Source organism: Leptopilina boulardi, unplaced genomic scaffold (genome assembly GCF_019393585.1).
Source record: "Leptopilina boulardi isolate dan_hultmark-lab unplaced genomic scaffold, ZJU_Lbou_2.1 LbouV2_30, whole genome shotgun sequence".
Classification (NCBI taxonomy): Eukaryota; Metazoa; Arthropoda; class Insecta; order Hymenoptera; family Figitidae; genus Leptopilina; species Leptopilina boulardi.
In genome coordinates, this window is record NW_026137863.1 from 1,332,790 (window position 1) to 1,348,033 (window position 15,244).

At 27.4% G+C, this 15,244-nt stretch overlaps 1 protein-coding gene across 2 annotated transcripts in view; it reads left to right on the top strand.

Moving 5' to 3' along the window:
- LOC127282455 (probable cationic amino acid transporter) overlaps positions 1–15,244 on the top strand; it is a 62,950-nt gene that overhangs the window by 32,614 nt on the left and 15,092 nt on the right. For both annotated transcript variants that reach the window (XM_051306695.1, XM_051306696.1), the window contains exons 2-4: positions 4,892–5,036; positions 10,117–10,270; positions 13,447–13,677. In XM_051306695.1, coding sequence (XP_051162652.1) covers positions 4,896–5,036; positions 10,117–10,270; positions 13,447–13,677 — 526 coding nt within the window. In that variant the 5' untranslated portion in view covers positions 4,892–4,895. The remainder of the gene's footprint in view (positions 1–4,891; positions 5,037–10,116; positions 10,271–13,446; positions 13,678–15,244) is intronic.

Below are 15,244 nucleotides of genomic sequence, written 5' to 3' on the forward strand. Positions count from 1 at the left end.
TTTTTATAGGATTTATAAGAATGGTTCCAGTCGAGTGAATGTATTGAGGGTTTATTGATAAATTAGTTTTATGGGAATACTGCTAACTCCCCCTAAAATTACGCATCGACAGAAGGGTCGGAAAGGGGATTCCCCTTTTTTTATATAAATATGGTATGGTTAAAAGATAACTAATGTTTACGTTATTTCTTTTTAGAAAACTCTGAGACTATAAAATTTCATTTGAACCATGAGATTTTTTTTTCACGAGAAAAGAAATTTTTGCTTTTAGCCTTTTTTTGATCATGTATATTTTTCATTTACTTAGAGTACATCTTCGTGATGCGCTATGAAAATAAGGAGCAAAAAAAATTTCAAAGCTTTATAATTTCTCTTATTCATGAGAAGGCAAAAACAAAACTCTGATTTTGTCAGTGTTGAAAATCCTGTGCAAGTAAAATATAAAGAGAAAAAAAAATATTGAAATCTGGTAATTTCGTATATAATAATTTTTTTTACTAATGAAATAAATGTAAAAAAAATTAGAGCGGTGCTTTTTGTAAATAGATTTTTCATAAAATATATCTTAACCTCTGGCAGTGACTTTGCCCCAATTTCCTATATAAAACAATTGATGATGTTTTAAAACAATAATAATAAAAAGTTTTATTTAAATGTAACGAAAATTTACTCGTTTCTATAAAAATAATTAAAATACATTTATAAAATCAATAAAGAATGTAAAAAACAAAATAAATTTGTTTATTTTTAATTAAAGTTTTTTGCTAATGGAAATTCGCGAATATCTACGAATAACTTTCAAGATGCATGAATTTTTTATTATTTTAAATTTAATTAAAAATGAACACCAATTTAAAATTTGTAATTTATTTGAAAAATATTAAAATTTTTTAAATAACGGAAAATTGAAACAAATGAGTTTCTTTTATAAATTAAAGAACATTAAATATCTCGTACACTGAAACTTTTAGTCTACATGATCTCATTATCAAGAACCAATAATTGTTCCTTCCTCTTGATACTTTATAATTAGTACAAATTAAATAACCTGATAAGATCCAATACGTACAAACTAAATATATACTTATTTTTTATTATTTATTTAAATTTTTTATTTGCCTTTCTTTTTACCAACTAATTTTTAATTTCAGATAAAAACAAAATCTTTAGAATTAAGAATAATATAGATATGTCAGAAAAATAGATACATAACAAATGATTTTTCTTATAAATATAAAATAAGAAACCTAGGAAAATTTTCCCTGGGACGAAAAATTTCTAAGAAAAAAGATAATTTTTCACTTAAAATATGCTGAGAGTGGCAAGATAATTGAAATTGAATGGATGGCAGTAAATTATGATATTGAATAGAAAGAGAGAGAGAGAGAGAGAGAGAGAGAGAGAGAGAGTCAGGCGTTGATTATTTAGAGAAATGTTCGAGATCGAATGTCGAGAACATTTTTAGGAAGAACGGTGTTTGCCTCTCGCGATATTGAAAAAGCGGTTTCGATTGCCTAGTTTCCTAAGTACCCATCTATTCAAACGTTCGACCCAGAATCGATCTTAAAGGTTATCAGAGATTTTCGATTTCATGGATGAAAAGTAAAAGAAAAAAAAAAAAGAAATTGAAAAGAACAAACATATTTTAACCCAAGTGTGAATCTAATTCCCAATGCATCAAAGGAGAAAAATAGGAGATTCCATTTAGATAAAATGGAATTTTATTTTGCTAGTTCAATTTGCATTAGAATAGAAAAACAGCTGTTCTTTTAATTTCACCCTAGAAAAAAATTTGTTTTAAACGAAATTTTGTTCTATTCACTAAATGAATTTTATGGCATTTATTGGAATGAAGAAAAAATTTAAAAAATTTTAATTGTGTCAAAATAAGCAATTTAAGGGGAGGGACCGCTGAAATTTTAACACATCAAAATTAAAGCTGTTTAAGGGTGGTCAATTTTTTTTCTGACAATATTAATTATTTAAATGTATAATATATCATGAAAAATTGAAAAACTATAAATTTGTTAATAATTTTTAAAATCAAATTCAAAATTCTCGAAAATTTAAAATTTAAACTTCTCTCACAATTTTAATTATTTTTGACTGCCGATTTTTTTATACGCTTGTTTCATGATTCTAAACAATCAAGCGTATGGATTTTGAAAAATTTCAATTTTTTCAAAAAATGAAAATTTTGAAAAATAAAAATATTTGTAAAATTGTTAAAAATTACCTTTTGTTGTTTTTCTCAGTAGAATAAGATTTTTGGTTGAAAAAAAATGTTGAAAAAAATTATTACCCCTAAACAAGATCAATTTTGATTGCTTTCAATTTTAGTGGTAATTTTGAAAAAAATTCAACTACTTCCACAATTTTCATTATTTTTTATTGTCGAATTTTTTTTACGCTTTTTTCACGATTTTAAACAATCAATCGTATGGAATTTAAAGAAATTTAATTTTTCCAAAAAATAAATTTTCTAAAATGGCTAAAAAATTTTTTTTTTAAATTTTAATAATTTATAATAATTTTGGATCCTAAATTATGCCAGAAAAAAAATTGACACTCTTTAACAATAATAACTTCAGTAGGCTGAAATTTCACCGGTCCCTCCCCTTAAATGAGAGAAGTAGAAACTAAAAAAGAAAACAGCGTTATTAGTCCAATATTCTAAGAGGAAAAGATAAACGAGTCTCCACTGAAGAACCAACTATAATGTAGTTTTCAAAAAAAGAGGAAAAAGAGAGCAGTTAGAAATTGTACTTTCTTTCTACAGTTTTTAGCGTCTTTGATCCCTGGAGAAACATTTCCTGGCGTTCAACATCGTTAAATACAGTATATAGTAAGGCGAGAGGACAAAATGGATATATATATAGGTGTGTAGATGAGGGTGGTAGATAGTGCAATTGAGAGCCAATGAAATTGCGAATAGCAAAGGGTTGCAGACCAAAGCTTCAATGTTTACATGAATATAATTTTCATAGCATTTCACCTTCACTTAACCCAACATTTCACTATAGATTTTCAGCTTCACTGTCAAGTGCACTTTATAGTATTTTATGTAAAAAGTTGAAGAAATTCAAAGTTTCCTTAATTTCATATATTTCGTTTATTATATAATGCATTTAAAAAAAATTTCGCTTCCTAATTCTCCAAAAATATAATAATTTTATTTATTAACGTATTATTATTACTATTATTATTATTATTATTACTATTATAATTATTACACTGAAATAAATTTATTTGAATCAAATAAATTGATTACTCACTCAAACGGAAATTTTTAATAAAGGCTAAAAGAAATAATCTATATATAAAACTGATTCACAAGAGAAAAGTTGATGCCAAGTTTGACTTGATTTTTAGCTTTGAAATAGTTTGGCAAACTTTTGAGAAAGCGTTAAAAAGTTTAATGAACTGTGAAATATAAGAAATCAAAAATATATATATAAAGAATGTTTTAAAAGCATGTAAACAATTTTTTGAACTATTTTTTATCTTAATATAAAAAATAAAAATTAAATTTTATTTGTAAAAAAAAAGAAATGAATTTTCTAACAATTTTTAAGGGGGTTTGGATTTATATATTTGTATATGTGAATTAGTTAGCTTCGAGGCGTATTTCATTGGCTATTATCTGTTACATTTCAGCAATGTAGACACAGAGAGAACAGGATTTATGAGCTTTTCAAACTATTCTCTCCACCTACATTATATGCGAGAGGTTTCTCAAATACATTATAGGTATATTTTGTCCTAATTATTCCCTCTGGCTATACAATTTTGCTGTGTCATTAGAATACATATATGGATTAAAAATAAATGTTCAATTCTTTAATATAAAATATTTAATTGCTCATTTATTGCATCAAAGCATTAATTTCCTTTCATTATGGATGAAAATAATGATATAAAAACATAAAAAAAAATAAAAATTATTAAAATTAATTAATAAAAAATAATAAATAATAAATAGAAATAATAATAATTTGTGATAATTAAATAAAAAAAAAAAATTTTCCGAAGTCTATATTTACGTAAAAAAAAGGGATAAAACTTTATTTCTGGTTTTGCAATTTTTTTTTCTAAAGTTTCTGTTTTCAACTACATCTTATCACTCTTATCAAAGCAATTGTATTAACATAAGCATTACTCGAGTCCCACTTGACTTCTTTTTCTTTTCTCTCTCTCTCTCTCTTTTTCTATCTTTTATATTCATCTATATTTACATTTTTACATTGCGAATGCACAACTACTGTATAAATACTTAATTCAGAATCAAATGAAATCCCGCGCATGGTAAAATATAAATTTACAAAATTTCTCGATATCTAATAAAATAACTGCATCTTTAATGAAAATTGCCGCACGTAATATAAAAATCATTTTAAATAAAAAACTGTATATAAATTATGCGAATATATTTTCAACTCTCTCGGAATATTTTTGAATATATAAAATATATAATAATAAAAAAAATTATCACAAACAAGTAATTTATAAAATTTGCAATATAGGGTGATAAAGTAAATTATAAACTACAATGTGTGAGAGTATTATAATAAAACTCGTTACTATGTCGCGTAAAACACTTATATGCTACAAAAAAAAAAAATTATTTACATGTACAGATTAATCCAATAAATTGCGATATTCATAATAATGAAAATGCTTTTTATTAAACTGCGAGAGAAACTAATAAGAGTCAATTTATTTTTAACTAAAAATTATTTGTTAAAATTATTAATTATAACAATATAATTATAATTTAACTAAATAATAATTATTATTATTAGAAAAATTTATTAAAATAAATCAAATTAAATATTAATTAAAAAAAAATTAAAAGCAAAATAAGTGATTGAATTTTTGTTTTTTGTTGCAGCAAAATGAAGCTTGATGTGGATAGAGATAAAGCTCTGGAATTATTCGGAAAATTCATCAGGACAAAAAATGTTAGCAGTCTTCAAGGTGAACAAAAAACTAGGGCTGGACAAGTATGTCCTCCAGAATCTAAGCAGAAATTACAGGTAGGTGTAAATAAAAATTTATTTTAAAATATGAAAGAAGCCATAGTAACAGTTGCCATGGTAATAGTTGCTATGGTACCGATTACTATATGGTACCAGTTACTATGGTACCAGTGACTATGGTACCTGTTACTATGGTAACAGTTAGTTACTATGGTACCAGTTACTGTGGTACCAGTTACTATGGTACCTGTTACTATGGTACCAGTTACTATGGTACCAGTTACTGTGGTACCAGTTACTTTAGTACCAGTTACTTTAGTACCAGTTACTTTAGTACCAGTTACTATGGCAACAGTTAGTTTCTATGGTACCAGTTACTTCGGTACCAATTACTATGGTACCTGTTACTTCGGTACCAATTACTATGGTACCTGTTACTATGGTAACAGTTAGTTACTATGGTACCAGTTACTGTGGTAACAGTTAGTTACTATGGTACCAGTTACTATGGTACCTGTTACTATGGTACCAGTTACTATGGTACCAGTTACTGTGGTACCAGTTACTATGGTACCAGTTACTGTGGTACCAGTTACGTTGGTGCCATTTAGTTACTATGGTACCGGTTGTCATGGAAACGGTTGCTATGATAACTGTTACCACACTGAAAAAAAAATTTATTTGATTCAAATACCGGTGTATTTGGTTATTATCAAATAAATATTTACTTGACACTTTAAAATTTCCGAAAAAAAATTTGATAATTATAATAATAATTATTTAGAATATTATTTTTAAATGAAAAATATAATCGAAAAGCGGATATGTAGTTATTATTCAGTTGCGCGCATTAGATATCGGTTTTCCATGGTGAGCATTGCAAATATTCTTCACACACAGAATTCACACAACTGTGGTCAATTTCCGACGCATGCATCAGAATTTCCGTCTGATGTTGATTATAGAGAGAAAATTAATTACAAGGTCGCATTTGAATGTATATGTCAATTTTGTGACAAGTTATAATTATCTCGTTACACTTCCCCATTCAGAATAAGATTTTATTAGCATTAAATGAAACAATACACACACCTAAATTTGAAATATAATCACTTTTACGCTATAATTCAACTGTACTGATTCCGTTTATATTCTAAATTCAATTTTTATTTTATAAATTGAAATTTTATCTTATAAAAAGAAAAAAAATCATTAATTATACAATTTAGAATTGTATATGCCAAGAGGATAAAATACACTTTAGAGATTATATATACGATATAACTTTTTATATTACTAAAAATTATACCGCAAGCATTATTTGATCGAAAGAGAAAAGGAACTTAGTCGTTTGAAACAAACGAACAATTCTTGTTACGTTTCGTTTAGGAGTTTGAAACTAGTTCACAATCGGTTACCAGACGTGCACAAAGTTTGCCAATAGCAGATCTTTTAGCGCCATGTATATATATATATATATATATAGTGAATGTATATTCTTGATATATTCTAAACTTTACACACACCTAAGGAAAAAAAGGAAGTGTTGAACAAAAGGAAGAACTTATATTATTGCTTCTTTTACTTTATTTTTTATCCCATTTTTTTCATTTCCTTAAGAGGAAAGGCCTTTTTTCTCAAGGCAATTGGTCGAGAAAGGAAATTTTATCCGCTTTAAGAGAATAAGAAAAATCCATTTGAATAGAAGAAAATAAATTAAGTTTAAAGAATTCAAGATAAGATATCTCTCGACTGAATGAAAATGGGGCTTATCCTGTGTCGTCAATTGTGTTTGATATTTTCTTGTATATATATATATGGGCTGTTAATTGAATTCAAGTTTAAAATGAAGTCTCATTAAAACAACTATTAAATTAGATTGAAAATAACATGTATTAGCATTATAATGCTCTCCTTGAAATCTCGTTCCTACTTTCATTGCACATTAACTGTCAATAAGAATCTCTCTAATAAAATGAATTTATAACTCTTAAGAAGATTTTTTATTTTCTATCGAATAGAAGCGCGAAACAATTGGTTATTGTAAACCGAATATTTCTAAGGATTAGAGAAGCTTTCATTATTTTAGCATCGTTCCAAAAACATCTGGGTTATTTTTTGCAATTAAGTTCTTTTTTCTAGTTCCTGTATAGCTAATTTAAGTTTAGTTACTCTCATGTTAATTCAATGTATGAAAACATAAAACGGGTTTTTATTCTTTTAGGTCAATTACATTCATCATATATAATACCTCCAGTATTATTTAGATGATAACCTACAATTATGAGTGCATTTAGTACATGATTATTTTATCTTCAAATAAAATCAATATTTCCTCACGGAGAAAAATGAAAATTGAGATATCGGACTGAGTATAAAACAATTGGAATAATTTCTATTACCGTAGGAATGAGTTGAAAAGTTTAGGTTTCTATCCCAAAAAGTTTTATAATGATTATCAATTAAAATGAATTCTAAACATCTTAGTAAACGCTAATATTTTCCTTTAAGCGAGTGCTATTCAGTTTCCGTGATTTGTTTTAACTCGTGAAGGAATAACTTTGAAATAGATTTTATGATCGTGTTGTAGAGAGAAATGTAATCTTAATTGAAGTCTTTATTAGCGGTTGCATTAATTGTGTACATATTAGTATTTTTGAAAGCAATGTATTATAAGTCGCAAGGTATTGAGAACAATTATTATATTTACATTTATTTCAATTCAGTTTTTCAATTATTAGAAACTGTGTATCAGCGTTTACTTGAAGCGGATTGTTCGCTCCAAGTTTCATTGGATTCATTCCCAAACAATTTTAGTCAGCCATATACTCATATAAGCACACAGCCACACAGGTACAGCAGAGATAGACGCGCCTGCGCTGTGCGCTCGTGTCAGTGTGTTGCTCACCATTGCATTACGTCCGGAACGGGCATTATAAACGTAATACATCCGCGTGTATATACCGCTATTTATTAATAATTTTGTGCGTGTTTTATTAGTTTATGATGAATGAATCAAACGCTGATGTATTAATTCAAGGGGACAACACCATATATCTTCAACCAGAACAGTCTAAAAATTCACTTGAAAAAATCTACGAAATAAAAAAAATATCTCTAAGTGTAACAATAGTACTCGCATTATTTGTCCGAAAATGAGAGACCTATACAATTAAAAAAAATTATTTATCTATCACTTATTCTATTCGATATATTTATGAATATGTTTCCATGAGGAAGCAATTATTTTATTGGAATATTCAATTAGAAATTCAATAAAAAATCTAAAATCTAATAATTAAAAATATTAGAATAGTTTGAATTTTAAAAATCTTTACAAATGAGATTTTTATTTATCTTTATATGCATATATTTAAGTGTGGAATCTTTTTAAAACTTTTTTAAAAACAAAGCCTTTGGTGAAAAAGATGAAAAAAAACTTAGATTTAATTTTTAAAGAGATTCGATGTTTAAATATTTTAAAGATACAACAAAAATCCCTCTAAAAAGCTGCTTAAAATTAAAACTATTCTAATATTTTTAATTATTTTATTTTTAGATTTTATATTTAGTTTCCAAATTGAATATTCTAATAAAAGTAAATATATATACTTTTTATAGAAACATAAATAAATAATAATGAAAAATAGTTAGTTTATTAATAATCGCAAGAAATATGAATGCTTTGATTAATAAATATAATAATATAGGTTACAAAAAGATTGCAGTTATTGCATTAAATTTTAAATGAAACGATCCACACCGCTTTGCACACATTATAAGCGTGCTTGGACTCAGTTCCAAACTCGCATAAGAGCATTCTCCACAAGCGCCTACCAATATGTGCATCTGCTTTGGACTGCCTATAAGCAAGCGTATGAACCTAAAAATGTAAAGCCTATTAACGTGTTATTTCCCTTTTATCATTCATTTCCAAATTTTTCATCCTGGAGCGGCAAAGGTAGACTAGTTTGGGAATTATATCTAAATTACTAGTACTGGAGCCCAAAATTTTAAATCGGATTTCTCTGCGTGCTTTTATGAATATATTCTGAATCAACAACTAGGAAATAAACTTCGAAACTTTTTAGCTCACTAATAGGAAATAACGTTTGGATCCAAGTTTATCTAATCTAATCGAAACTTTAAGATTCAGTATTTTTTTTAGAGTAAATAGACTAACCTCAAATGAGGTTATTTAGTTGCTGTAGGAATAACAAAAGTCGACAAAATTTTGTTCAACTTCAGAACCAAAAATCAGACAATACTTTTCGAAAGTATTTTGAATCTGACCTCAGAATCTGTAACCTAAAAAGACGTTTTTTTACCGTCAGATTCGGATACAGCACTGGTTCTTGGTTCATGAAGTAGGACAAAATTTTGTCTGTGTAATAGTTTCAGATTCAAATGGACCTTTTTGTCTATCTAAATATTAGATAACCTCAACTTTAGCCACTGAAGCAGCATCAGCGTGAAATGAACTTTTTCAGAACTTGAAACAAAGTTTTGAGAATTTGAAACTAATATCTTTCAATATTGAAAGAACGTATAATCTGAATTCTATAACTTTCAATCTAGAAACAACAATCGCTAATAAATAGTTCTATCATCCGAAAACTAACATCAACAGAAACTGATAACTAAACTTTTTGCTTTTCTTGTTAGAACCGTTATAATTTTTGAATGAGAAACCCTAAATATGGTTATGATAATTTTAGTAAATCATCTTTATTGTACTCAACTAGTTTGAAATTGTATTAAATCTTCTCATTCTAAAATTATTATTATAATTACCATCAATGGTGGTCAAATTGGGTCAAAATAGAGGGATCAAAAATTAGTAGATGTATTTTTTACACTGATAAATCCTCAGATTAAGAAGCTCAGTATCCGATTATTTAAATTACTATTATTGTTTTAAACGACTATTACAAAGATTACAAAAAATGTAAATAGAATTAGTATATCAAAAATGTAAATAGAATTAGTTTATCTAAAATGTAAATAGATTATAAAAAAGTATATATAGCATTTGAAGTGTAATTTCTGAGTGTTTATCGTGAAGATTTAATTATCCATATACAATGCAAGAAGAATAGGATTAAACTTTAGTAATTAATTTTCTTTTGTTTTGCAGAAGTGCCTGACAACACTGGACCTGACATCCCTTGGAGTGGGATCTTGCGTAGGAACAGGAATGTATTTGGTCGCGGGAATGGTAGCACGTACTGTGGCTGGGCCTGGGGTTGTGATTTCGTTTGTCATTGCAGCTGTGGCCTCAATTTTTTCCGGTATTTTTATCATTCTATCACATTACAATTGATTTTTTTTTTTTCATTTCATATTCACCTTAATTGCTTAATAGAAAAAATGTAAATTATCTACTTTCCATTGCAAATTCACATTACAATTTATAATTAATTTTCCATTTAAAAAATTTTAAATATCTATAATTTTTTATTGAAAAAAAATGAAATGAAAAGTATAGAATAATCATTTTATGGATATGAAAATTTTTTTCAAAAAGATAGAAAAATATTTTTGTTTTTGATGAAAATTTTTATAAAGTAGAAAATTTATAATTCAGTTCTTTGCAAAAATGCAAGCGAATAGTGATTTTTTCTATTTCTTTCTATTATTTAAAATGATGTAGTACAACTTAAATGTTTGGAAAAGATTTTAAAATAAGATACACATTTTCCCCTGAGGTTTGAGATTTTGCTATTACGCTTATGGAAGTGTGTAAAATAAATTCTCTTTCGTTAAAAAAAAAAAACTCTCGGCGAAACCTGTTTTTCCTGGTCTTTTTTAGTACTCTTTAAATTTAAATTAGTGAGAATTCGTTCACTAATTTAAATTAGTAGAAAATTTTCACTGATTTTTAATAAAAAATATTACTATTTGATTTAGTAATTTTAATTAAATAATGTTTTAGTGAAAAATGACTAAAAATTATCAGACATTTTTTTTACTAATTTAAATTAATATTTCATGACTATTTAAGATAGAATTCTCACTAAATAAATTTTTTTTTTTTAATTAGCCCTGTTACGAATTAACCATAATTTTCAAGTAACTGTGCAAAAAGTTTTGAGAAATTATGGCATGGCTATAATTTTTAAAACTTCTTTAATACATGCCACCAGCGTTATCATGCGGCGACAAAAAAAAAAGTGTTTTCTTTCTTTATACCGTTTATTTTCGTTTTTCAAAAATAATATGGATTAAATTAACAAAAAATTTAAATTATTCAACGCGAGTACCAAAAAAATTATTATTTACTACATAAAATTTGAGCTAGATTCATGTAATTCGAATATAATTAAAAATTATTTTCAAAATATTTTCGAAAACCGATTATTTGAATCAAATAAATTTTTTTTTCATAAAATAGAAAAAATTTTAGATTTTAATTATGATCATCATTCGATCGTTGATATTAATCACTATAAATGACAAAGCTTTAACAATTTCCTGTAAATGTTAGCTATCGATATAGCACCTCTAATCGCTTATCGTTTATGTAATAACTTGTCACAGGTAGATATTCGTCGGTTAACGTTATTGGTTCCTAAAATATTGATTTTATGTTTATATAAAACATAATCCTCTGGTATTTTGATTGAGAATTAATAATAATTATTTGCCATATTGCAAATAATTAACTATTCTCTTAATACCTAATTAATTTTAATTATTTAAAGTGGTTAAGTTATAAATATATTCAACTTCAGATATATAAACTACGCTAAATGTGAAAACCAGTAATTTACACAATACCTATACCCAAACAGTAGTATAAACTTGGAATATATTCAACCAAAGTAGTAACAGTCAATTTTACGTCAGACAAGTTCCTCTACTTATTTTCTTTAAAGATATAAACTATTTTTACACTCTTTTTCTAATTTCGATACACAAAAATTTTTTATTTATTTATAAATACAAGAATTTTATTTATAAATAAGGATGTGGGTTTTTTTTGTGGTTGAATATCAAAATAAATAATTTCCAAACATTCAGATGGGATATCGTGACACATTCTTATTATTTATTTAAAGATCTACTGCTAAAAGACTGCAAAGTTATTTTCTCTTTAGAGTAAAAAAAAGAGAAATCAAGATAGAAAGAGACACGGATAAATGATAAAGAAAGAGAAAAGTTACCAACAAAAGTATGAACTTACTCAAAAGAGATTCATTCCTTTTCATCTTTTGCTATATATACATAGCATCAATTAAACTCGGAATCAAAATTATTATAAATTGCTCTCTATGTAATTCTAAGAAGTAGGTTAACTCGAACAATCGCCAACTGAACAACTAATAAATTCATTCTTCAATTGACACAATGAAATTATTTTTCCCGCACAATTAATTTTAAATAAAATTAATGAAAATTTCATTTTTGCAAAATAGTTTCAACAAATGTAATAATACAGCTAAAGCAACCGTTTCCATGACAACTGTTGCTATAGCAATACCGTTTTTATGACAATAGTTACCATAGCAACCGTTTCCATGACAATTACCGTTGCCATAGAAACCGTTTCTATGACAATAGTTACCATAGCAACCGTTTCTATGGCAATAGTTACCATAGCAACCATTTCTATGGCAATAGTTACCATGGCAACTGTTCCCATGACAATTACCGTTGCCATAAAAACCGTTTCTATAGCAATAGCTACCATGATAACCGGTACCATAGTAACTAAATGGTACCGAAGTAACTGGTACCATAGAAACTAACTGTTGCCATAGTAACTGGTACTAAAGTAACTGGTACCGAAGTAACTGTTACCGAAGTAACTGGTACCACAGTAACTAAATGGCACCAACGTTACTGTTACCGAAGTAACTGGTACCATAGAAACTAATTGTTGCCATAGTAACTGGTACTAAAGTAACTGGTACCAAAGTAACTAGCACCAAAGTAACTGGTACCGAAGTAACTGGTACCGAAGTAATTGGTACCACAGTAACTAAATGGCACCAACGTAACTGGTACCGAAGTAACTGGTACCATAGAAACTAACTGTTGCCATAGTAACTGGTACTAAAGTAACTGGTACCAAAGTAACTAGCACCAAAGTAACTGGTACCGAAGTAACTGGTACCACAGTAACTAAATGGCACCAACGTAACTGTTACCGAAGTAACTGGTACCATAGAAACTAACTGTTGCCATAGTAACTGGTACTAAAGTAACTGGTACCGAAGTAACTGGTACCGAAATAACTAAATGGCACCAACCTAACTGGTACCGAAATAACTGGTACCATAGTAACCGGTACCATAGTAACCGTTATCATAGCAACCGTTTCTATGACAACAGTTACCATAATAACCGTTGCCATGACAAACACTATTTCCTATTATCCAATAAACTAATCGTCATTCTATTTTTTTGCCGAATGTATTTTTCTAAAATTTTATTTAAAAAAACAAACTTTCTCTCATTTTAGGAGCCTGTTATGCCGAATTTGGTGTCAGAGTGCCTCACACAACTGGCAGCGCGTATATGTACAGCTATGTGACAGTAGGAGAATTAATAGCGTTCATTATTGGATGGAACATGGTACTTGAATACCTTATAGGTACGAGTGCGTGTGCCTGTGCGCTTAGCGCTTGTTTGGATGCCTTGGCGAATGGTGCCGTTTCCGGAGCCATAAGCAATAATGTTGGTACCATTTTTGGTAAGTATAGAAAAATAATTTTATTTATCAAACTTCTAATATATACTCTTAAATGAAAACAATATTAAACAATTTAAAATTGTTTATTTAGAGATCATAAATTTTCTTTTTAGCATATAATAAAATATTCATAGAATGGAAAAGTAGAAAAGAAAAAACACAATATGAAGAACAAAAAAAAAATTAACAGCACATTTTTAAAGCGTTAACAGTAAACACGCACAAGGTGTAAAAAAAAATTCTTCACATACAATGTGAAATCGATTTTTATACGATCCGTATATATAATTTGTTTTGCCATCTCATTTATATTGAATAACGATTATATTTTCTGCCTATTGCAAATCATTCACATTATTTATGTTCTAGTTTTTATATAGTTTACAGTTCAATAGAATTAAAAATAATTAATTAAAAATGAAAATTCGTTTGTCGTTATTAATATATCTGGTTATTAAATGCAATTAAAAATCAGAAACAAAAAGGAAATTTATGAAAGTAAATTACTTGATATTATTAAACTTTCCGTATGTGTAAAATATAATTTTTTCTGTAACGAAAAAGATTTCATCAAAATTATAATTATACAACAAAAATCTCAAGTCAGTCAACTAAGTATATGTTAATATCAAGGATCTCTCAACTAAAATAGCGTATTGTGTGTTGAAAAGGGACTCCATTAAATCTAAACATTACAACTCTTTAGACAATAGACCGTAAACATGTTTACGTTTCACTCGACTCGTTGAACTTTGCACATTTAACTAGCCACGTTATACTATACACATTCAACCATCATTCACTGAATTTGCCTTTAACCTTTCACATGATATCTGTTATCAATTAAAACATAAATTTTAACGAGAGAGAGAGAAAGAGAGTTCACGTCCAAATTATTAGTTATAATTTAAATTACATTCAATGAAGAATTTTATTAAAAATGTTTTTTTTTCTACATTCACCATCGGTGTTCTTTATTAAAAATTGTCTACTGACACAGTACTGATACCCTATTGATGCGATAGCATTTTTGCCAAAGGTATAAAAATTATTGATTCTGAAGCATAAGCTACAGAATCTGTATAATATTTTACAAATTCTATATGCTTCAAAATCAATAATTTTTATGCCATAGAATTTTTCTACCTTTCTCTAATTTTTATATGCCTTTAACAGTAATGCCGTTAAATAGCATATGTTTCTCAGTGTATAGTATCAGATGATTCAAAAATTCAAATTACGATAATAAAAATTCGGTCAAAATGCTTCGAAAAAGTATTAGGACAAAATTTTGTCGGCCTTAGTGGAAGGAAAATGTGTTTAAGAAAACGGAAAACAGATATGAAAATAAACTAAAAGGAATCGTTAACGAATGACATTTTTTCCCTTCATTTCATGAAAAAGAGAGCTTGAAACGTTCTTGATACTATTGGTTGATTTCTCTTGGGTAACTTTTAGAAGAGATAAAAAGAGAATTCACGGCATTTACGATCGGTCGCTTCATTTCTTTCTACTTTTGCAAACGACAAATTTCCCTTACAACCTTTCTTTGATCAATGTTTACCTT